Consider the following 23,895-nt stretch of genomic DNA (forward strand, 5'->3'; position numbering starts at 1 on the left):
TGTAATGTCCTCCTTCGCAGTGTAAACGTAATCACAGACTGTGTTTGTTGTGTTGCAAACCCAGCTGTTAAAAGCCTTATAGAGTGGATCTGGAATATGCCCTCCAAAACCTGGTTGCATGTGTTGCTAGGTTTTTGTGAAATAAGCCTACAGTATGTACACTTTTACATCCACGCCTCCACCCCAGACTGTTATATAATTCTTTTCTAAAGCACATGCAGATCAGACTGTTTCTCAGGGATCAAACATTTTCTGGTGTATGAGATCAAAGGCCACAGTTTCACGAGATTTAGCCTCTAAAGGAACTGAATAGAGATTAGATAAGACATCAGTACAGTAAGTTGACAGAAAAGTCATATTAGAGAATACAGGGATGGGAGGGATGAGGATTCCTACACTGGCACTCCTCATGTCTTGCTCCTCCTCTACTTTCCTGTCATACCTACTTTCGAGTAACGGATTTCTAAAAATTCCTGGAAAAACACTCATTATGTCTCATTAAGCAAAGCAGCAACTGCGAATATGGTCAGGCAAAGCAGATTCGAATGTGATGCAGTAATCCTCGCCATGCAGACAAAACAGAAACAATGCTGTTTAAGAGGATAATATATACATCAAATACAAGTTAATGAAGTTGAACTAGTCATTAGTCTCTTTCTGAATCTGGTTGATACATTTTTCCTGAAGTGTGGTTGTTTTTGTTCTGTGAGTCCACTTTTCCAAAGTTTTGTAACTCAATTATTTTTCAAGCTCTCTCCATTAGGTGGGTGCTTATATTTATTGTCAACCGCACCATAAAGGTCAGCATGGCCAGGGGCTGTAGATCCACTCCACCCTCCTGGCCACCCCTTCTCTTGGAGTTGGACTGTAAGGGCTTTTGATGTGGAAAATGTTAGGTTGTCGTACACACTACAGTGCATTTAACAGGACTGCATTTGTTGGATTCCTCATCCATAAACTCCTCCTTTTTCCTGTTAGGCTCCTTTTTTCACCATCATGTATTCTCTCTCTTATCTTTCTGTTTTTCTCCAGCTGATCCCTCCTTAATATCGGCCGAGCTCCTTTTTCTACTCAAGTCACTTTTCTTCCCTTTATCTCAAAAAACAAAACAAAAAAAGTCTCCCTCCCATTCATCACAGTCACGCATCCTCACACTATTTATTTACCAGGCCTCCTATGGTAATACAACTTATTCCTCTAGGCCTGTCACATGACTTCAGTGTGATATACAGTAAGAACACACATTTCTCCTTCCTCTTGTGAATTCCACTTCAAAATTATGATGAGCTCGATGAAAGCTTAATAATGGCAAAAAGAAAAAGAAGCCTTGTGATGGTGCAATAACCCACCAATCTACTAGAAAATGCACGCCTGTTTCCCGTGGGGTTGTGCATGCTTGACAAAAGACTTTGCATAACACAGACATATCATTCTCTCTAAATCAGCTGAGATGTTTTGTGCTCTCTGGCTTCTTGACTGTTGTCAGGCCAGAGAAAAAAAGACGGTGAATGGCAATGTGCAATGTTGTAAGAAAGAAAGAAAGTCATTTTAGATATTAAAACCTTTACATTTTTACATTTCGTGTTGAATTAAAGTCTTATAATGTCTGTAACAGTCTGCCATGTCATTACCGTACAACGACAGACTTTTCTTTTGGATCATTTCGACAGGTAAATCGATTTTTGATGCTGTCGGTACTATTTTGCCACCAACGGTTAATTTCTGTCGCACCTGGAAGGTTTCAGCGGGCAGTACGACTCCGCCCCTCGCGTCACGTTTCTTTGGAAACACCAGCAAACATGGCTGCTTTGAGAAAAAGTGATGTTGAGAAGCCGTTTTTATAAGAGGAAAGACGAGCTACAAAAGGTAACCGTTTTTTTTAATGTTTTGTTTTTGTCGTAAGAGTGACACAGAGCAAACACTGTATTATTATTATCATTTGCTTTAGCTGGCCCCACTTTCTTGCTCTTCAAGCTAGCTCAGCTCGAATAAAAGACAGATCAGTTTTCTTTTAGGATTATTCTGATTGAATGTTATGGTGCTTGGGACAAATGTCACACTGGCACTACGGAAATATAACCTAACCCTACTAAACCGCCAAAAAGAGCCGCTTAAAACTACATTTAAATTTCAGCAATAGTGGCCAGTTTTTAATATTAATTTATTTTCCTGTTGCGTGAAAGAACTGGCTCTCAGTCATTGAATGACTTCACCTGGATTTAACAGATTTGCTATGTCTATTTCTGTATGCCGTTATCATTAAGGCTTGCTCGGTAATGTAGTCCTGTGCCCTTCATAAGTAAGGTGACATGGAGGTAGAAGACAGGAGAAGCCCCGCAGAGGTGGAGCCTGACAGGTGTGGACAGCTGGATGTCCACCTCAGTCCAGGTGAGGAGAGTAAATGGTAAATACCAGATCCTGCTGCTTCATGTAGCTTTCAGAAAAAAAACCTTTAAGTCTCACAGATATACATTACTTTATCCATAACTACACCTATATAAAACAGCCCTTTTTTAGCTTGAGACTGAGATATGCTGATTTATTTCAGATGATCCAAGTGATGAAACCTTTAAAGCCGAAGAGTCAGATGTGCCTGCTGATTTGGACTGGTTAGAAGAATTGTCTGAGTGGGTGTTTGCTATTTTTTTTTTTTTTTTTTTTGAGAACTATTGGGCAGTTAAATCCAAATGGCAGTGTGTCTTGTATTCAAAACCACGGTGCATGTTTCGGTCAGATATTGTTATACAAAGCAATAAAGTTCAATTTCTGTTTTTTATTTCAGCATCTGTTGAAAGTCTGTTACATCATATACTTCCATACATGAAAGACAGTCTGTGAATAATAGTGTGTGTATCTAAGAGTTTGCATCACATAAGGAGCCTTTTCTAAATGTAATTCTGCATCTGCCCCAAGAGAGGATGATGGTGTTGACGATGGTGACCTTGCGGCTATGGCTGACGGTTGTAAGAAGAGGAGTTATGCCGAGACAGCACGGATGTTCAAGCTGAGACGAAACCTCGACCAGCTGGACTGCTTTCACGGACAGAAGGAGCATGACGTGCTGAAAGCCAGGTCTGAACCTGGCACTGACAGACCTCTAGAGCTACAGAAGCTCCTTACCTACATTTTGTGAACCTTTCTAGACTCCACACAAACCAGTACCAGTAGAAAAGCTTTTTTATGAGAATTTTTTTTAAAAATACATAGGCTTTTGCCCAGTCTTTTCAAAAATGTTCCCCTGTTTTATTCCATTTTTTTCTGCTCCTGCCCTTTTCACACAAGGCCAATCATATCTGTTCCAACTGATTCGGCAATTTGTAGAAAATGATTTCAGCCGAGGACAGAACATTTCTTATAATGTCCTTTCTCCCCACTTTCCTTCCGTCTTTTTATTTGTCTGGACCATGAGCCATTGAGCACCTGATGAACTGTGATGCAGTTCCATGGAAAATGTCTGTCATCTTCCTTTAGCACAGAGCATCAGCGGTCAGCGTGGAGTTATACTTCAGCCACAGTAAACGTGTGTTTAATGGGAACCTAAATGCACCTATCTTTCAACCTGTCTGCAGGCCTTGTCATACCACGTGCCACAATTTTCTTTTTATGACGGTCTTTTGCCACAGCCGCAGATTGTTGTGTTGCACACCATTAGACTGCAAAAGGAACATTGGGCAATTCAAAGCTGTTACAGTGTGTGTCCACTCTCAGCTTTCTAATATCTTCATTTGATTACCTTGTTAGGACACAGAATTACCTCCCTGTTGTTGCAGTGGCCTCAAGGAAATCCATTAGCCAGTGCTCTGTATGCATCCTATTTTAAGTGCCTTGAAAATGTTCACGTTTTTGGTGTTTCTCTATGTCAGCACTGCAGCTTGTCTTCTTTATCCTGTGTTTTTTTTTTTCTTCAGAGAAAAGCTAAAACTCTGTCAACAGAATATTCAAAGTTTGTTGGAGCAGAGGGATAACTTGGAGAGAGAGATAGAACAACAGAAAGTAACAGACAACAGGTGAGTTTAAAATAAACCAACTGGTCTTTGGTACTTTTATTTTGACTAATTTTTTTTGTCTTTCTGTTTAAAATTGTCAGCGTGGCTTTGTTTCGACTGCGAGCCCAGCATAAGCACCTATGTCAAAAGCTGCAGAGTGAGGAGGAGCTCGAGGGCCACATCAACATTGAGCTGAAGCAACTAGAGTGAGTCCAAGAAGAAAACAGGTCTTGATCTAAGAGGCATTAGTACTGCTAGAAAAGGCCAGCACCCTTATTTGCTGCAATTATACCACTGCTTTGACACTGAGAGCAAACACAGAGGGTGGCAGATAATTTTGTTGCAAGAACAGTGTATTTGTGTTTTGGTTTTTTTGCAGTTGTCAGCATGTAACCAAACGGATTTGCTGTGTTTGGGTGTCTGATAAAGCTTCAAACTCAAAAATGTATTTTTCTAACTGGTCTTCATGGATTGTATTTCAGCACTTCAGTGGTATCCTAGAAAACACACCCACAGCTCTGCAGCCCCTTGTGGGTTTTTTTGTGCACTTTTTAGTCATAAAGCCTGGTTACTCAATACAGTAATAAAGGCTGTAAACAATTTTGCTGTGTAAAAAATCTGTAAGGAATCCTTTCTCATTCTGCTGTTAGGAAGTGTGGGTTTTTCTAGAGGGAAATAAAATACTGTAATGGTTTCAGTGCAGGTTTAGAAGCTTTTTAAACAATCATACAGCCAGGTTTAAGCTGGCCTCTTATTTGAACGACATTTATAAGATAAAAAAAAATAACAGTTTAGAAATAGGATAGAATAGGAATACTTTGGGTGTTTCACAGTGCAGTGCAAATCTCTGCGTGGTCAAGCTGACTATAAGCTTACAGCTTGTAATGAGAGTATTTCAGTCAGTTAAAAAATGTCAGTATGAAATGTCTCAGAACAGTGTGAAACTGTTAAAGTCAAAACTTTGTATGAAAAGTGTCACCTCTTGGTGAAACTGCCATTGAAAGAAAAGGGCGTGTTTATAGTTTAAAGTAGAGGGATCGGGGATTTTTAATTGCATGTGTTTTCAGGGCTGACAGCTGGCTGATATTGAGGTGGTAATATTCATCGTATTGACTCTACAGATACTTAGTGTTTTTAGAGTTCTCCCATTCATTTTATTCCATCTGCATGCATTTGTCCTTGCTCCTCAGACTGGAGCTGAGTGAGGTGGAAGTTGAGCTTGGCAGATGCTCCTTGCTCCGGCAGGAGGTGCAGGAAGAGGAGCAGCTCTTCCAGGTTCTTAAAGCCCAGAAGGCAGCAACGAGGCTGCAGCAGGAGAGGGAAGCCAGCCAAAACCTGCAACTCAAGATGAAGAATCTGAGGGAGTATGGAAAACAGCCATATTTACCCTCCTAAAAGCTTTGCTTTTTCCCCTGATTTGTTGTCCTTATTATGCATAGACAATTCAAAGCGATTTGTCATTATGTGAATAACTAAGAGTGATGTGTTGCACATAACCTGAGTGAAATGACTCTTGTAGGCACATTTTGTTCCTGTGTATCCATTATATTTAAAGCATGTGATTATTTTCGTGAGAAGCCTCTATCACAAGCCAAAAATAGCCATGTGATGATAACACTCTGTGTGTAAGTGTCTGTGATTCTCTTCTGATAGTAAACAGGCAGCCATGCTAAAGAAAGAGAAGACTGAATGTCAGAGGAAAATCGAAGAGGGCCGAGAGAGCCGCAAAATAGCTGCCAAGTACTTGAAACAGACTGTAAAAAGGTAATCAGCTTTCAAACCAATAAACAGTGTCAGAGGGGTAAAACAAAGATGTGAATTATCTCAGAGGACTCATTGGAGAGCTGGCACGTCCTATTGATCATTCGCACATCCTGGCAAATTGCATTACAAGCAGAGTAGACATGACACTTGAAAGAGCTCAGATTTATACATCATTGATCTAGCTGAAAGTGATCTGAGAAGACAAAAAATCTATTCAAATCTTGATTTTTCTAAAAATCACTAATTACTCAAGCCATTAGAGTCTGTTCTGGTGTATAATAATTTTGCATGATATTTCACAAATGTAAATTTTAGCACAATCTACACTTCAATTGAACCCATTGTGGAAATGTAGTGAGACCATCATAGGTCCTATTGTATATATTTTTTTATTTGTTAATGGAAACAAATTCTACACAGAAATAGCTGGTGCCTAGAAAGCCAAAAACTATAAAAACTCCAATAAGCCAATAGTTGACCTTGTGGAAATCCCATTTATACATTATGAACACACAATTTTATTAAAGGTTGTAAAAACTACACATACAATTGTATGTATGCTTACCAAATATGTATTTGTCTGTGGCTGAAGATAATCTGAAAATATTTGCTGTTACTTCCAAGTTTATTCCACCTATAAGTTGACTTGAATTCTGTCCTTTTGTACTACTTACGATGTCACCAGTGTAAATTTGGCTCAACCTTGGGTTTTTAATGCCAGGCAATAATAGCACATTTGCTGTTTTCTCTCTGTGCTGTATTTGACATTTTGCGTGCTTAGTTGGTGTCCCCATTTCATTCAGGATGAATCAGCAGGAGGCTGAGAGGGAGCGGCAGAACCAAGAGTTACTGGAAAAGAGGTTACAGGCTGTAAAGTCATTGAAAACTAACATAGAAGCAACCCAAGTAAGCAAAAGAACAGCATAACATTGTGGTTGTTTCATTAATGATGAGATAAAAAAAAAAGCCTATATGTTATTATTTTTTTATATCACTACTGTGCTTTTTGGTTACTATAACATCATTTTAAGTGCCTAAATTAACATTTGCATTATGAATTATTTAGCAATGAAGCTATGAAGTCATAGTGATCCAACTAGGCTCACTTTGAGTTGTGTGTGGATATGTACTGTTGACAATGCTTTGTTTCTGTTTATTGCTGTATTTTCTGATTAAACATATGATTCAAGGCAAATTGTGTGTCTAAAGAGAAAATGTCTCTTTGTCTGATGTCTCTGCCTTCAAACAGTCAGTTCAGTCTTAAAGCTGCATGTGGTCGAGTATAGCTTTATTAATCTGCCGTTGTTTCCTTAGGAGAATTTACAGGTCCAGCAAAGCAGAGCCGGAGCTAATGCCCAGAAGAAGGAGCAGCTACAAAGACAACTGAGAGAATCCCTGCAGGCCCAAGGAATCAACAGTATGAAACATATGTACCAGCAGAAACAACAGCAGGAAACAAAACGTAAAGAAGGGTATGTCCTCTCCTCTACTCTCCTCTCCTATCCTCTCCTCTCCCACACGCATGTCCTCCACTCCCACTCCATGCAGCAACGTGTGGGTGTTTTCTCTCACTGTGTGCTGAGGAATGCATGACCCCATTTCAGGATAATGCAGTGTTGTCGATTTACCCTTCTCAGGGAATTTCAGGAGAGCCAGAAGTCAAAAAGAGTGGAGATTGTTTCAAAAATCCTTCAGGAAGAACAGCTGACGAATAGGAGGCAGAGGAAGCCGGCACTGCTACTGCCCAAACCCTCAGCCACTGAGAAGTTCCTATCTCTGAGGAGGGCAAGTGAGAAGCTCCCGTACTACCTGGATTCTGTTCCCCCATCAGCTGCTGAGGAGAAAGCCACAATCGTGAGGGGGAATCTAAGATCTGAGATGCCTACTATGAAATGATTGCTTGGAGGGCATTTTGAGCAATTTATAATGAATCGTTCGTGTGTGTTTGTATTTGTCCAACAGTTCAGAGATTTCAGTGACACCAGCAGCTCCTCGTCATCGTCAGCTTGCTCTGATGTTGAGGACCTGGAGGGGACTGAGGATAACGAGGAGAAAGTGAATCACCAGATCCCTACTGACAGCCTGGCTGAGCCTGAATTCTCCGGACTGTGGGACCAACACATCAAGGTTGACTAAAACAACAGCCGACCGAAAGCAAACCTATGCAACCTGCTAAATTTAAATGGCCATAAATCACGTACCATTCAGCAGGCACATTAATATCCTAAAGATTGCACTCGAGACTCCTGCTGGTTGGAGCATATGCATTAGACTGGAATGGGAATAACTCAGCATGGTCACAGTGAAGCTTGTTTCAGGCAGGTGAAAAGAGACGCCATACACATACACATAAACTCTGTACAAAGAGTCAGCAGTCAGGCCTCAGTGCTGAGGGAACAAGGTAGAGCTCTGTTTTTGAAAACTTGTGTTATTTATTTGGCATTAATAATGATTCTGAAAGCATTAATGTGATTAGTCACATTAAAGAGAGCACTGTTTACATTTTAGAAATCGACAGCTAGCCAATTTTTTCCCATTTGTACATAAGCAATTGCAAGACTTTCCATCCATCATACTCTAGACAACAACTACAGCTTAGCTAATATTTTAATATAGAGATCATTTATTTCAATATATATATAAAATAAGTCAAATTGAGTTGTGTTGATCATATCAGCATTGGCCTACAGTGACAATTTTGAGATCGTTCCATGGGAGTTGACGTTAAAGGTGAAAGTTTCTACACTAGCTCACTGACATGAAGATGAGAAGCCTTTGTGTCTAATCTGGAGCCCCAGCGCTCTTGAAATGTGGGGCGACGGACATCACTTCTCATTGTGCCGGTGCCTGTGAGCCCAGAGCGAGCGTAGCGTTGCAGCTCAGAGGTCTGAGCGAGTGACAAGCCAAGTGGAAGTGATCTCTCCTCCTAAAATACAGATCAGACTGACGCCCTCATCAAAGGGTACTTTTCAACACAGCCAGCACAACAGCAGAGCAGAGCGATACAATAAAGCTAATGAGATGATTCATGAGGGGGAGAACAGTGATTAAATGTCAACACGTCACTTTGTAACAAAGTTATAAAAGCGCTCTACAGTGCAGAATAAAGCATGGACGGAATAAAAATACAAAACGCTGAATAAGGCAGCCTTGTAAACCACACCAATACCACTAGTATCAAATCCACTATCTTGATCCATAATGATACAGTATCTATCCGTTTTCTACCAATTATCTAATTCAGTGTCAGGGGGTTGGGGGAGAAGGGTATTATTTATGACATAAAGCTCACACACTATTTTTAGACAACTGTGATAACATGTAGTAAGTATGACTCTTGAAAATCAAGTTTTGGTTAGATATCCTTTATTAATCCTGACAGAGCAACTCATTCCCTCCATTTAATCCATCCTTACTAGGAGCAGTGGGCAGTGCCTCTGCAGCCAGTGCTCCAGCTGTAAGCATATGGTCAAGGGCACAGTGACAGGAGAATTAACTTAGCATGTTTTTGATGGCGAGAGAAACTGGAGCCAGAGTGCTGTGTACATGCCTGTGCCCTAAGGTGAAGGTATTTTAAAATAACCTTGTGCCCAAGTTAATTTCTGACACTAGAAAAACCTGTTCGCTATACAGTATGTTGGATGTGTTAGACCAAGCCTAAAAATGATTTAAACTTCCAACTATTGAATAACAAAAGCACCTTAAGAAAACTTTTTGGATGATGAAGTTACCTGTTGTTTTATCACCATACAAACTCCTACATGTTCTATTCCAGGAATGTCAAACTCATTTTACATATTACAAGTGGACGGGACCATGAAACTCCTCTATCTGTTGGTGTAAATGAGTTTAACTCCACATTTAATCCTTCAGATAATTTAAAATAAGAAAAAGAAGAGCAATTTCAACAGTAGTTTCCCAGTTTTTCTACATGGCAGAGAAATGAAGGACGACTCTGGGTTTAAATTATAAGAAATTATGATCCAGAAAAATGATCTCCCTTTTCTTTTTTTTTCTTTTTTTTTTTGTACTGTGGATCCATTTGGCTGCAATCTTTGAGTATCTTATAGTAGATTATTACTAATTAGCAGTTGTTGCTTTGCTTGTGTGGTTACAGAAAATGCCCAATGAGAATACTACACTGGTGCAAACACAACTGAGGCAAGAAAAACCTCCAATAGCGAGTGGAAAGCTCAATATGACTGCTAAAAGAAATCGTGGAAAAGAGTTAAAAGGGCCTCCATTCATTAGTAAACCAGAGGTCATCCTCTTCAAGGTATGAGGGTTTTTTTCAGTCCCAAAACACAAAAATGTATGTCTTTATTTTATTGTAGAATCTTTACCTTAAAATATAAAGTGCTATAAGGTAACTGCTGTTGTGATTTGGCACTATATAAGTAAAACTGAACTGAACTGAATTATTATATTAAATGTTTTGGTCTATTTTAGGACTTTGATGTGGGAAAAATGTACAAGAAGAAAATTGTCCTGACTAATATCAGCTACGCAGTTATTAACTGCAAGTTTCTCGGGGTCTCCCCTCACTTGAAGAACTTTTTCACCATCAAGTAAGTTTTGTGTTTTATTAATTATAACAGCTATAACAGTAAACAAAGACCTAAAGTATTTGTTTTAGGCAACAATTTTAGGAAAATCTTTCTAAAATTCTCAATAGGCAATATTACCATATTGAAGTTGATTCAGGAAGAGCCAATTACTCCAGTTCTACGAATCATGACAGACAAAGTAAATATCTCTGAAGGGAAAACCAACATAGCATAGCATCACGCAGCCCACTAGAACCCCTACTGAATCCCAGCTGAGGACAAAATAGATATATTTATCTCATAGAGATGAGAGAGACACCGGGGGGGGGACTGCATTAACGCAGCGGTGTTGCTTCATGGTTGTGCTCGTTTGCGGGTATTGAAGTGTCGGGAAATCTGGTTTCAGACATCTGATAGTGTGGCACCAGAAACGGATAAAATTCCAGAAATCAAACATTAAAGGTCTGTTGTGATAAACTCCCATATGTATTAAACCGCTTCAGTTGTCACATTGAAACATCTGGTCGTGCATCACCATTTAGCAACCACTTCTTGTCATTTTTTAAAATATGATGTGGAGTGGTCGTGAAAGAAAAGCCTATCCTCCCACATATGGATGCCAGCTTGGATCACCACGCTCACAGCTCCTCTTACGAGGCTCAGCTACATGAGTCAGTCCATGTCTCTTCTATCTCCTCTCTATCAGCATGCCAGCAGCCCACAGGCCGAGCAGAGATGCATTGTTGTCCAGGTCACTCACTGTGTATCACTTTCCCATCAGCTCTCCCATGGCTTGATGTGGTTTCTTCATCTCTTTTCTTTCTGCCTGACTGAGTTGAAGAATCTCGCAGGCTACAGCAGGGTCAGCTTGAACACTACTGATGCCGTTCTTGAGCTTTAGTGCAGGACCACTTGTCTGAACGTATCACCTTCTACATGCGAGTTCTCAATTGCAAACTCACATGTACAAAATGCACTTAAATACCAAATGGGTAAATGCACGCATACTGTATACAAAGCATAACACTCACTGTTTTTCTAGTATCTTCCTTTTATTTGAGAGAAGTAAAGTTGGTCGTCTCTTTGATTTTATTGATTTTACTTGTAGGTGCACATATTATAGTTTCACATTAGCTTCACATTTGCAGACATCAGATTAGTTCTACAGCACTAAAATAATAAATGCTGCGCCTGCTTTTCGTTCATTTTAATCACAACAAAATAAAAATAAGAATGTGTGAAAATTTTGAATTCATAAATTGTAACACAAAGCTCTAGTCAATTCAGTACATTCAGGCTTTCTGTTAATACAGCCTTACAAGGTCTGATATGCTCTATTACTCATTGTGGCTAACCTCCCATTAACCATCATGATACTACATGTCATGCTGTTGGATGACCATCCCCCAAATCCTGGACATTTTAATCACTTGATGCCTCATTAAATTTGTTACAGGAAGACAGCTGAAAATCTGAAATAACCAGATGGTAGGCAATCCGCATAGCAACCTATTGTATAAAGTGAGGAAAATGTATTCAGGCATATGCAGAGCAATAATAATATGAGCTCTCAAGGTTTAAAAAATAGCAGTTACTTCACAGCTGTTTGGTGTTGTTTTTGTGGTTTTACAAATAGAAGAATGCTATGTGGTTATAAGGTCCAAACCTGTGTTACATACTCGGAAAGCCCTGGATCAGGAGTTGCTGGTTGGTGTTTGCAAAATAATCTTTGAATCTTTGAATTAGAAAAATGTAAATGCTCTTTACAAAACTACACTCAACAAAAATATAAACGCAACACCTTTGTTACTGCTCCCATTCCCCATGGGATGGACGTAGAGACCGAAAATTCATTCCAGATACACAATATAACCATCCCTCCCAAACAGTGGTCACAAATCAGTCCAAATGTGTGGTAGTGGGCACATCTGCTATATTGAGATAATCCATCCCACCTCACAGGTGTGCCACATCAGGATGCTGATCTGACATCATGAGTAGTGCACAGGTGTACCTCAGACTGCCCACAACAAAAGGCCACCCTGGAATGTGCAGTTTTTTGCGCTATTGGGGGTCTGGGGACCCAGAACCGGTCAGTATCTGGTGTGACCACCATTTGCCTCATGCAGTGCAACACATCGTCGCATGGAGTCTATCAGATTGTCAATTGTGGCCTGTGGAATGTTGGTCCACTCCACTTCAATGGCTGTGCGAGGTTGTTGGATATTCGTGGGAACTGGTACACGCTGTCGTATACGCCCGTCAAGCACATCCCGAACATGCTCAATGGGTGACATGTCCGGTGAGTATGCTGGCCATGCAAGAACTGGGACATTCTCAGCTGCCATCTGCCCTGAACAATGTGAACAATGATTCATCCGTGAAGCGCACACCTCTCCAACGTGCCAGACGCCATCGAATGTGAGCATTTGCCCACACAAGTATGTTACGGCGACGAGCTGGAGTCAGGTCAAGACCCCGATGAGGACGACGGGCATGCAGTTGAGCGTCCCTGAGACGGTTTCTGACAGTTTGTGCAGAAATTGTTTGGTTGTGCAAACCAATTGTTCCAGCAGCTGTCTGGGTGGCTGGTCTCAGACGATCTTGGAGGTGAACCTGCTGGATGTGGAGGTCCTGGGCTGGTGTGGTTACACGAGGTCTGCGGTTGTGAGGCCGGTTGGATGTGCTGCCATATTCTCTGAAACGCCTGTGGAGACGGCTTATGGTTGAGAAATGAACATTCAATGCACGGGCGACAGATCTGGTTGACATTCCTGCTGTCAGCATGCCAATTGCACGCTCCCTCATTGCTTGTGGCATCTGTGGCATTTTCCTGTGAGACAAAACTGCACATTCCAGGGTGGCCTTTTGTTGTGGGCAGTCTGAGGTACACCTGTGCACTACTCATGATGTCAGATCAGCATCCTGATGTGGCACACCTGTGAGGTGGGATGGATTATCTCAATATGGCAGATGTGCCCACTACCACACATTTGGACTGATTTGTGACCACTGTTTGGGAGGGATGGTTATATTGTGTATCTGGAATGAATTTTAGGTCTCTACGTCCATCCCATGGGGAATGGGAGCAGTAACAAAGGTGTTGCGTTTATATTTTTGTTGAGTGTATATTTAAAAAATTCAACTAAATAAAATAAGTTTACATTATATTTGGGATTTGTAGGCAACGGGGTAGAAAGTGAGTAAAAGTATATCATGGCCAGAGTTTCAGCAAAACAATAAAAATACTTGGAGTGAGGCTCTGTACGAATTCATTCATTCAAATGTTAACCCTAAACCTACAATTCAGGAATAAAATGCATTATTATTATTATTAGATTACTTTCTCTCTGGCAATTTAATGATACATGCTCAAAAGGTACCTTACCTGTGAAGACATAAATGTTATCATACACTGATCATCCGTAACATTATCACCACTGACAGGTAACGTAAGTAACACTGATCATCTCTTCATCATGGCACCTATTATTTGGTGAAATATATTTTGTCCAGCAAATGAACACTTTGTCCTCAAAGTTGATGTGTTAGAAGCAGGAATTGTACTGGATAAATGACTGGGTCAGAGCATCTCTAAAACTACTCTTGTGGGGTGTTTCTGCACTGCAGTGCTCAGTATCTAACAAAAGTGGTCCAAGGAAGAAACAGTGGTGAGTCAGTGACAGGGTCATGAGAGGGGAGTGGGCTCGTGTGGTCCGATCTAACAGACAAGCTACTGAAGTTCACGGTGGTTCTGATAGAGAAGTGTCAGAATAGACAGTGCATCACAATTTGTTGTCTATGGGCTGTATAGCTACGGAGCAGTCAAGGTGTCCGTGCTGACCCCCGTCTACTGCTTAAAGCGCCACCAACAAAAAAATGTTCTTGTCTTAGTTTTTATGACATTATAATAAAAATTTTACTACAGCACTGTTGGTTACATCATACTGCAGTCACAGTAGTGATATCAAATGGTTGGAATGATCGTTAAATTTAATATCAAGTTTACATGGTACTACTGTAAATTGTAAGCACCCTGTCACTGTATTTATCAGAATCACAAACTGCACCAGGATCATAAGCAAAACAGCCTAGAAAAAAAATGCTAAGTGGTGTCAGAAATCCTCGGTTTTACAAACTGAGTCACGCTCATACATCCTGACGAATGAATGCACCTGTTATACACCTTCCCTGTATTTTTCAGTGCCTGTTGTGTGTAATTATTCACACATGAAACCACACAGTATTGAGATCAGTCGTGACAACTGAAAAATCATCATGGCTCACCCAGCTAAAAACATTAGCACAGCTAGAGAGAGAACCAGGAACCAGGAACACACTAGACTTTTTCACACCAGCCCATGGTTCCCTGTACGCCCCCTGAATTTCTAAAATTGGCTTCGTTTCCCCCGACACCCCCTGCCCAGCGTAGGTGCATTTGTGCCACAATGGGCTCTGCTGTATCTTTTCACTACTGGTGCAAAAACCACAACAGCCTGGGCTTGCCACATTTGGTGAAAAGCCAGTGCATAGAAGTTGTGTTTTTGCAGTTAGTGCCACATCCTAGCATGTTACTGCAAATGACTGGCTTAGAGGAAGACACCCCTCTGTGGCGTGTATGTTCCTGAGATCAGTTGTGAGAGAAAGCCGTGGACTGTCGTAGAAATGGTGGTACTCGGCAGATACTGAGGGTGTGATCACACGTACGGTTTGTTTCATTTGGTTCAGTCGTTTGGAAGTTTGTTACTGACAAAACTATTCACAGTGGTGACAAAGTAAAAGAGGACCCTTTAAGCCCAACTGCAATTACATTTAATGTCGAGATTTCCTCAATCCTGATAAACCCAATCTGATGAAAACACTGAAAACCATATCAAACCTAAACTGAAATTTGGTCTATTTAAATCAAGAACTGCCATAAATACAGAGACAACATTATCACTTGCACTGCTAATTAATAACCAGATCAAAAAGTACTGCTTTATATGTCATTTGACCTTTTTTTTTTCCCCAATTTAGACTCAAACTGTTTTTAAAAACCTGAAGTCTCATTTACACTGCATTGTAATGGATTTAACTGTACTGTTGTTTAACTGTATATTATGCTTTTGTCTTGTTTGCTTGTTGTCTTGTTCTCTCCTTTTTTCTGAAGCAAAGTTTGCTTTCATGCTGTTTAGGAGGCACATGTGCATCTTTGTCTTCTATCTTCTGTGGAAAAACCAAAAAAAAACCCCAAAATATGAGAAAGTCCAGATGAGCCAAATTGGGCTTTCCCATGCATTGAAACATTAGCCTTAATTTTTCTCTTGTGCCTATTATCATACAGCAGCATACAATCAGATTCAGAGTGAGAGGGAAAGTTATTACACAGGAAAAATAGGATCCTACCGCAGTAAGATCAAATTCAGCGCAGTCCTGGTCCATCCAGGCTTAAATTTTATTCACATTTTCTAAGAAACAAAAAAAAGATGATCCAAGAAAAAAAAATCCTGGCTGTCTGAGAAAAGACCTTAATAAATGAACTTTACTTAATAGATGTGATATGTTCTCTTTGGTGTATTCAGTGTTATTCTCTTGCATTTTGTTTCTATAAAATATGGTCCTTTGTGGCTTCGGTTTGATTTCATTTGTTTTTTGTTACTATATTTGCATTTAACAGTAGCTCTCAACATAACGCATATGACTGACATTACCCATATGGAAAAGAAACTTATAAAAGACTTGCATAAGATGTGGCCTACTTCATATAGTGAATCATGTAAGGCTTATATGATTTTCTCATGAAAGTGGCCACTTTCTCATTACTTTCATATATTGTTTTAGTAAGTATCCAAAACATAAGAATTTCATTTATATAATTTTTCAAGGGATCTTATATCTGTTTTCACTCTTGTATGCTTTTCATACAAGTTTCACACAAGACAGATACAAACTTTATAAGATTTATATATATCTTTTCCATATGGGTAACACTCGCTAACAGGCTGCAGCCTGAGACACAACACAGCAAGACTAACATAGAATCCTGTTAACAAGTAATTAATCAGTCCTGCTGTCAACGCAGGCTACCGAAAGCATATTTTTACTTTAGCCTAGTTTTCTGTCTTTTACACACACAGTATATGCATGTATAGGAGCAGCTGCGGTTCTAAGACCTGTGCATAGTCAGCAGTACTTATCTTTGAGCAAATACTAATAAGGTCTAAACTAACCTGCTGATGGTAAGCAAGCAAGTAGTAGAAATGTCTAATTTGCAGAAGTTAAGGTTTTTTTTGGTCATAGTATTTAATTGTGGCCTGGGGATGGCACTGGAAAAGTTACTGAATCGGAGAGCCAACTCATTAGAGACATCCTGCTGTGACAAAAAATGTCTGTGGACTTAATGGAAAATCATCCAATGGTTCTGGGGACAGTTTATCCAGACTCGGAAGCAAAAACTAGTCCTACACCCACTGTCACCCATGAATGCCAAATGTATGGTGACAATGGGTGTGAAAAGTCACAAAAGTCAGTAGGTTTTATCTTCCAAGGACGCTTAAACGTTTGTATGCCAGAACAACGTTTATAGAATGCCGTCAGTGTCAGTCGAACATTAACGTGGAGTCTTTCTTATATTTAAACTCAAACTTCGAGTTTCACCTGCTCTTCTAAAGGGCTCTATCACCCGTTTGATTTCTGTAAAAGATTTTTTCACACTGTATAATTGAAGATCCTTAGACAGCCTTATGTATTATGCTTGTATCCAATTGAAACCATCAAGTTGACAAAGTTAGTTTCGTCTTCTCAACTGCCTGAAAACTGTCAAAGTTCATTTCAGTGACTGACATGAGAAAACCACACTGCACTTAACTGAGTCTGTTGTTTTATTAATCGCCCTCTTGGTAGTCTGTCTGTGTCTGTCCATTTAAAAACATCCAAATATGAGCACCAGTCAGCGCTGCAGTTAGACTTAAGTTCTGTGACAGGCCCATATTTATTTCAGCCATCTGCCTGAGTGTCTTTTCAAGCAGCTTCACTTTGGTTTTTGATAGATTAAAAAAGTATAACCTGCCTAAAGATTTAGTCAGCCTTAAAAAGTTGCAGCTTTTATATGTTGTCTAAAACTGTGAAAAGATTTGTGCATTATTGTACTTTGTAGCCACCTGATATAAAGAGAACCAGATCTCACTTCAGAACAATTAGCACGAGAGAAAGATTATTCAAGTACTATTGACACACATGAGACAGAGTTTTCATGCTTCTCAGTAAATTGCTTTCAGAAGTGGTTGAGTGTGACTATGAGGGTGTTTTAGCTATGCTGAACTGAATTATGGACAGAGACTCCTTATTGATTTACTATAGTAGAAGCCAATGAGGACAAGAATGTATAATTTAACCGAGAGTATAGTCAGTACTACTGTATAACAAAGCTTCACCACCTCAGTCCTCTTCAGTAGACATTAAAGGATAAAAACTGTACAGTATGGCCTCATTTGAAGCGATTTATATAGGGCTGTAGCAGGCTTTTTCAAAGACTGCCTCATTCAGAATTTAATCCCAAGTGAACTGTTCTATTTTCCTTCATATCCCTTCATACCAGCTGTCTTGAAGCTAGGAAGAATAGCACCAATAAAGTAGGAAATCTGACCAGGGAAAAAAAGATGAATGTGCAATGTGACATTTACTACCAGATTTACTCAGGTGGAGTTCTTTCATAGATTTCCAGATCACAGTGGTGAGCTGGATGGCAGCTTCAGCCAGGCTGCTCCAAGTTTTTTACCTGGCAACTGGACCAACAACTTCAAACAACTGCCTTAAGCTAAACTGAATGTCCCTTTGCTCACTGGAGTTGATGATAGTGCACATTATTATACTGTGGTTATAGGTTGTTTGCCGTTTAACTGTGTTTTTTTGTGTGTAGTATTTTTGACGTGTGTGCGTGTGAGACAGTCAATCCTACAAACAAAAACACAGATGTTCTCTTTTTAGTTCATCAAATAGAAGCTGAAGGGCTTGAATGCTTATGTTTCTTATTCACGAAGCAATGCAACAACCAAAACAACATGAACATATTCTACAAAAACAAAACAGTAACGGCACATGAAACTTGCTATAAAAACTAGAAGCTCAACATAAGCTTATTTCCATATTCTTTTCTTATTGTTTTGGGTCTGTATTCCTCGTGTCAACAGAAAGAAAGCTGTAATGTTCATTCTGCTTTTTAACAGAGCTTAAAAAAATGGATGTGAGGCAGAGCGAGAAAAACTTGTATGAATCTCTTCAGAGACTCAGCTCTTCTCTTTTCAGACAAAGACGTTAACTTGGCACCAAGGTGCTCTCATCTACAAACAAAAATCCAGCTACGTCTTTAAATGTAGATTAAAGTTTACTATCACAGCAACAGGATCATAGTATTTTTCAAGCCCAACAACAGTTCGTTTAGGATCTGGTATATATTCTGTAACTGTAGCTGACTCCTAATTATGCTCATAGTTGCGCGGTTCCAACTTCTTGTTTATTTATTGAATTTTGAGAATTCGCCTTGCTTCCCTGGCCGCCTGCCTGCTATATTTATATTGATCGGGCCTCTTCTCGTGTCTCTCAAAGGGCAGCAAGTTATCAAGCTCCTCGGGGCAGCATTAGGGTTTGTGCGAACATGTGCTGTGAGATACACATGTTGGTTTGAAATAGCTCACAGTCCTCATGTTTGTTTTCTTATTTGGAAATAGAATTTTTACTTACTTGTATGATTTCCCCTGCAATATAATAAGGATTAACTGCTATATTTTGTCTAACTATGGATTCCACTTTACATGGCTTTCATATAGAATAGTAGATTTTTGTTTCACTTTGTTTTCTTTGGCTTGTCAAGTGAGCATCAGGTTTACTTTTGACATTAGCTTATTCATTATAGTTTAGTATTTTATTTAGAGCTGCTAATTGTTTGTTGAAAACAGCAAATTTGCTGTACTATATTATTGCTGTCATACTCAGCCAGTCACAACAGATGGCTGCCCCTACCTGAGCCTTGTTCTGCTGGAGGTTTCTTCCTGTTAAAAGGGAGTTTTTCTCTCTCACTGTTGCCAAGTCCTTGCTCAAAGGGAGTCATTTGATTGTTGGGGTATCCTCTGTATCATTGTAGGGTTTTTACCTTCAAGGCAAATGCTGTTATACTTTAAATTTTGTTGCTAATCATACACTTCTTTATACCTCTACCAGAGCTTTGCATTAAACAGTAATATCCAATATCATGTTGTAATGTGACTCACTTTTTAAGCTGTGATCAAGAAATGAAAATAATCTTCAACTTTCTGGCATTTGTGTTTCAGCTTCCAGCCTCCTACTTTGTTATCCACCGGGATGTCATTTGACATGCAGGCTATTTTCCAGCCAATGGTTTGTAGCATCACCACTGCCTATAAACATCTATACTTATTTTTTTCTTTAATCTTTATTTTCATCAAAAACTATTTCAGTGGTTATCACCTGTTGTTTGTTTTTAACTTTTGAAATCATACTTACTGTACAAATACTCAATAATAGGGATGAAATTAAGTATTTCTCTGAAGATTAATTGTGTGGTATCTTCCCTGTTTTATCACATGGAATAACTTAAACACAACATGCTAAATAATGAGTCTTTTACAGCAGGTGGATATTTTTTGCTGGCCAAAGTAGCTTCTTCCCGATTTGCCATACACGTAATGGCGTGAGGTTGTTAATTATCCTATCATCTTTCCTGCAAAAGTGTTCTCTGTAAGTGTCTTTCTTAAAATGTTGTGTTCTTCCTTCAAGATGAGTCATCTTATTTAAGATTTGGTTCCACATCCTTTGCAGCAAACAACTCATACAACTCCTCCACTGCCCCACTCTTTGTTTTAGCATCAAATTTTCTGCCGCTTGATCAAACATGAAGCCTTTGTTTTTGCTTACCACAAAATCATTATCTAATCTCTGCAGATCAACGAGGACTTGGAAGGAGAGCTCCAGTTTGCATCAGCTCTGGGTCCCTTCTTTGTGCCCATCAGATGCACTGTAAAGAAATGTATTGTGAGTAGTGAGCTATAGCCAAAGTTTTTGGTAATTACAGATAACTGCTAATTCTGATTTCATAAGCTTGCGTCTTGTGTGTATTTTGTGATGTGAATTTCTTGTCCAGTCTTGCTGTAGCTTTTTACCCTTATAAATTTAGCTCTAATAATTATTTAGGGAAATGAATTTGTGGCTAAACCAATCACACTGCATGGTCACACCACAGAAAAAAACACTGACTGCCTTTTTATTTTTGCTCACTGTCTTATTTAATCAGCTTTCTGTGAATTAATGTATGTAAAACTATGTACTTTGCCTGGCAGCTGTTCACTGACATTGCTAATTACAGGATGTGACTATACTCTTTCTCTAGCTGAAGGTTGACAGCCAGTTTATTGACTTTGGTTCGCACGTTGTGGGCCAGACTATTTCACGGACCATCACACTGACCAACAAGGGTGCATTGGCCACGCATTTCAGCCTGGACAGCTCCACATGTCTCAGTCCAGAAACGAGCTACGTCCAGATGCCACCACAGGTCTCTACCAACACATATGAGGTCAGCTGTTTATGTGGACTGTAAGAGCTAATGTTTCTTGGATACATTAAAGGAGAAACTCCAATATAGCTAATAAAAAAGTCAATTGTTCCTGCTTTTTTTCCATATACATTATACTGCTATTTTGTCTGTAGATTGAACAAGCAAAAGATTTTGAAACCACTGAAAAAAATTGGCATTCATTATTTTCACATGAGAGAATTCCAAAACTTCTGTCTCAGGATGCCCATACCAGATATTATGGGTAAAAATAAATGAATATATTTGCCTGTTTGTTTATCTGAATAAGGCATCCAGTCAAAACACAGCAACTAACAACCAGAACAGCCCTGAATCCATTGATGCTGAAGATGTCCAATCAAAGCTACAGAGTCGGGAGCTCTCTGCAGGAGAACAGCAAGAACAATCAGGTAAAATATGGACACACACATGACATGATTATCCATCACAGTTTGTGTCCTGAACTAGAAAAACTGAAATCTAAACTACAATACATAATAGCATGAATTCAAAACTGGGCACTCTGTCTTTCTTTTCCCAAATGATTGTCAGTGTGTTTTACTCATGATAAGCACAGGACATGCTAAAATACCAGAATAGCAGTTTTTGATTCTTTGAGTAAAAAGTGCCCCAATGTTGACTGGAGAGACTGTAATGATTTTAGTTAATTTGGTTAATTTGTGCTCTAGTCCTGCTTTTTGGTGATAAAACTTCCCCTAGTGTTATAATCAGCTCATTTTTTTTGTCTAATGCATTTGTTTATGATCTTATTATTATTATTATTATGTCCTTACATGCAAAGTATTCTGACTCTGATTATTAGCCACAGAGTTAGGCTAATTTGTATTTAGTACTGTTTTCGCCAGGTATTAGCATGCTAACGCGCTAAACTAAGATGGTGAACAAGGTTAAATCAGTATATTGTATTCTGTCATTAGCATGCTGTGCAAACACAGCACCACCTTGGTGAGTGATTATAATATGTGGGAGACAGAGAGACAGTGTTACCCTGAAACAGTCTCTGGAAGGAAAATGAGGACTGACAACATCTCCTCGTGGTAGATGATTTCTTTTTTCCTCTGTCTCTCTATTCCTGTTAGGACATTGAGTCCTTGTAAGAACGAAAATAAAAGAACACACACACACAAAGCGGAGGGTTCACCTTGCTCTTACAGCTGGTGGCAACAAGGCATCTTCTCTTTCGTGTTCTCGCGGATCTGAAGTCTACATCACTGCACTCAGCACTTCCTGCTGCTGATGCTTTGATAAGCTGCTCAGTCTTTTGCCTCTGCTCTGCTGGCTTTGGAAATTCTGTGTTGAAGTGGCTCCGACTCTGTTTCTTTATTTTATCTCTATTGTCAAGAAAGGCTCTTGGATGTTGGACCAATTTTGAGGCTGTTGATGTTCCTTTCTGAAGCTGACTGTAGTACATTTTGTCCAATATGTTTTCTGTGTCACAGATTAGTAAATAAAGGTCAGATTGCAGATTGGCATAAAAATGTTCCACACGTGTCCAAGAGGAAAAACAGTGTTATTTGTCAGAGGGCCTATTTGTCTGGATTTAAATGATATTTCTAATTTTCCTCCAGCGTACACTAAAAATACTGCTACAATGAGGCCAAGTATTACTTCTTCTTACTTATCACTTATTACTCTGCTCTTCCATCAACCAATTACAGGTTCACCATTATTGTTTTAGTGTTAGTCCGTACAAGGTGCCCACTTAGAGTAACTGCTCAACAATAAAACTTTGAGATGACTTGCATTTGTGACTTTTATCTGTGTGTATGGCAGTGTCAGAGGGTGTGAAAACTGTTCCTGGAGCTTGTCTTTCATCTGATTTGGACACTCAGACAGACCAGACCCCCTCAGACTCCAGTGACATAAAACTAAGAGATGTAAGTTTTCAGTCCTACTTCAAAAAGGACACCGGCCCTCATGGACTGGGATTGGGGACCGCTGTTCTAAAGTATTCTTTTATCTATTAAATATCCAGAAATAGCATAGACTGGAAAATGCATAGACTTCTGTTAAGTAAGGTAACTATACAGAGTTTTGCAAAGTCATACCCCAAAAGCTCATTACGAGGTCGCAAGAAGCCCGGTCTTTTGTGCTGAAACACATTTTGCCTGGGCTAGTTACAGCTATACATTAATATTTATAGTCTGGTATACAATTGTTGCTAGTAGTAGTACTGTTATGTAATCTAGCTTTGGTGTTTCTGTGGTTTCATAGAAAAAACCCTCATGACTATGATATACTGGTAGTTTTTCAATATGTTGTTTTTTGAGATTCAGTAAATAACATATTGTATATTTGACTGCTCTTAGGAAGATAGAACAAGACTTGAGGATAGTCTTGTAGGAAGAAAGTCAGCATGTCGGTTCTAATAGCGACAGGCTGAATTAAATTAAAGTATTGAGTCAAGGGTGAGGGCTGTGAGTCAGTCAAAAATGGTCCATCTTCTTTGGAGCATGAATCTTCTTCTTGTCAAATCATAAAGGGACTGCATTTTTATAGCTGAGGTGCCAGAAATCTGCCCAGATTCTGAAAAATTTTGAGTGGAAAGTCGACATTTTGTCACTATTGTGTGTCGTTGAAAGACTCTGCTTCTCTGTTTTGTTTTTAGCAATGATGCTGTGTGTGCCTTGTGGCCCATGTGAAATTCTAGACTTTTCAGGGTTCATTACGTCTCTCTGGTGGGGGGCTAATGGTGCATCACCTCTCCCTCTGCTATTATTGCGACTGTGTGTGTTGCGTGCGCCTGCATGCCCTCGGCTCGATCGTTGTCATTTTGACTGATATTTTCACATTGTGTGGTTGAAGGCTGGTGTCTTAAATGGCAGATTATCCATCAAACTATCATGATGCCACAGTACTGAGGCACTTGCTGCATCATTGGTTTATTACTCATTTTCGTTTATTACGCTCTCACCACCTTGACAGTTTGCCTTCACTGTATGTACACGAGTGTATGCCTGCATACCTTTTAATGTTACATAACTGCACCACAGCTTTCACTTTCTCC

General features: G+C 39.6%; 1 protein-coding gene across 3 annotated transcripts in view; it reads left to right on the top strand.

The window, feature by feature from the left end:
* The first annotated feature begins 2,309 nt into the window (after positions 1-2,309).
* cfap74 (cilia and flagella associated protein 74) overlaps positions 2,310-23,895 on the top strand; it is a 56,903-nt gene continuing 35,317 nt past the window's right edge. Inside the window, exons 1-18 of one of the 3 annotated variants that reach the window (XM_085344923.1) lie at positions 2,310-2,397; positions 2,549-2,627; positions 2,914-3,072; positions 3,909-4,007; positions 4,088-4,192; positions 5,177-5,350; positions 5,640-5,750; positions 6,554-6,656; positions 7,065-7,222; positions 7,388-7,604; positions 7,713-7,877; positions 9,868-10,026; positions 10,200-10,318; positions 19,606-19,672; positions 20,237-20,326; positions 20,682-20,867; positions 21,157-21,277; positions 22,662-22,765. In XM_085344923.1, coding sequence (XP_085201049.1) covers positions 2,310-2,397; positions 2,549-2,627; positions 2,914-3,072; positions 3,909-4,007; positions 4,088-4,192; positions 5,177-5,350; positions 5,640-5,750; positions 6,554-6,656; positions 7,065-7,222; positions 7,388-7,604; positions 7,713-7,877; positions 9,868-10,026; positions 10,200-10,318; positions 19,606-19,672; positions 20,237-20,326; positions 20,682-20,867; positions 21,157-21,277; positions 22,662-22,765 — 2,304 coding nt within the window. The remainder of the gene's footprint in view (positions 2,398-2,548; positions 2,628-2,913; positions 3,073-3,908; positions 4,008-4,087; positions 4,193-5,176; positions 5,351-5,639; positions 5,751-6,553; positions 6,657-7,064; positions 7,223-7,387; positions 7,605-7,712; positions 7,878-9,867; positions 10,027-10,199; positions 10,319-19,605; positions 19,673-20,236; positions 20,327-20,681; positions 20,868-21,156; positions 21,278-22,661; positions 22,766-23,895) is intronic. The other 2 variants (XM_085344924.1, XM_085344922.1) reach the window with 2 other exon arrangements.

This window comes from Diplotaxodon limnothrissa, linkage group LG20, assembly GCF_057381915.1.
Source record: "Diplotaxodon limnothrissa isolate DT_005_m linkage group LG20, D_limnothrissa_male_GT1.1, whole genome shotgun sequence".
NCBI lineage: Eukaryota > Metazoa > Chordata > Actinopteri > Cichliformes > Cichlidae > Diplotaxodon > Diplotaxodon limnothrissa.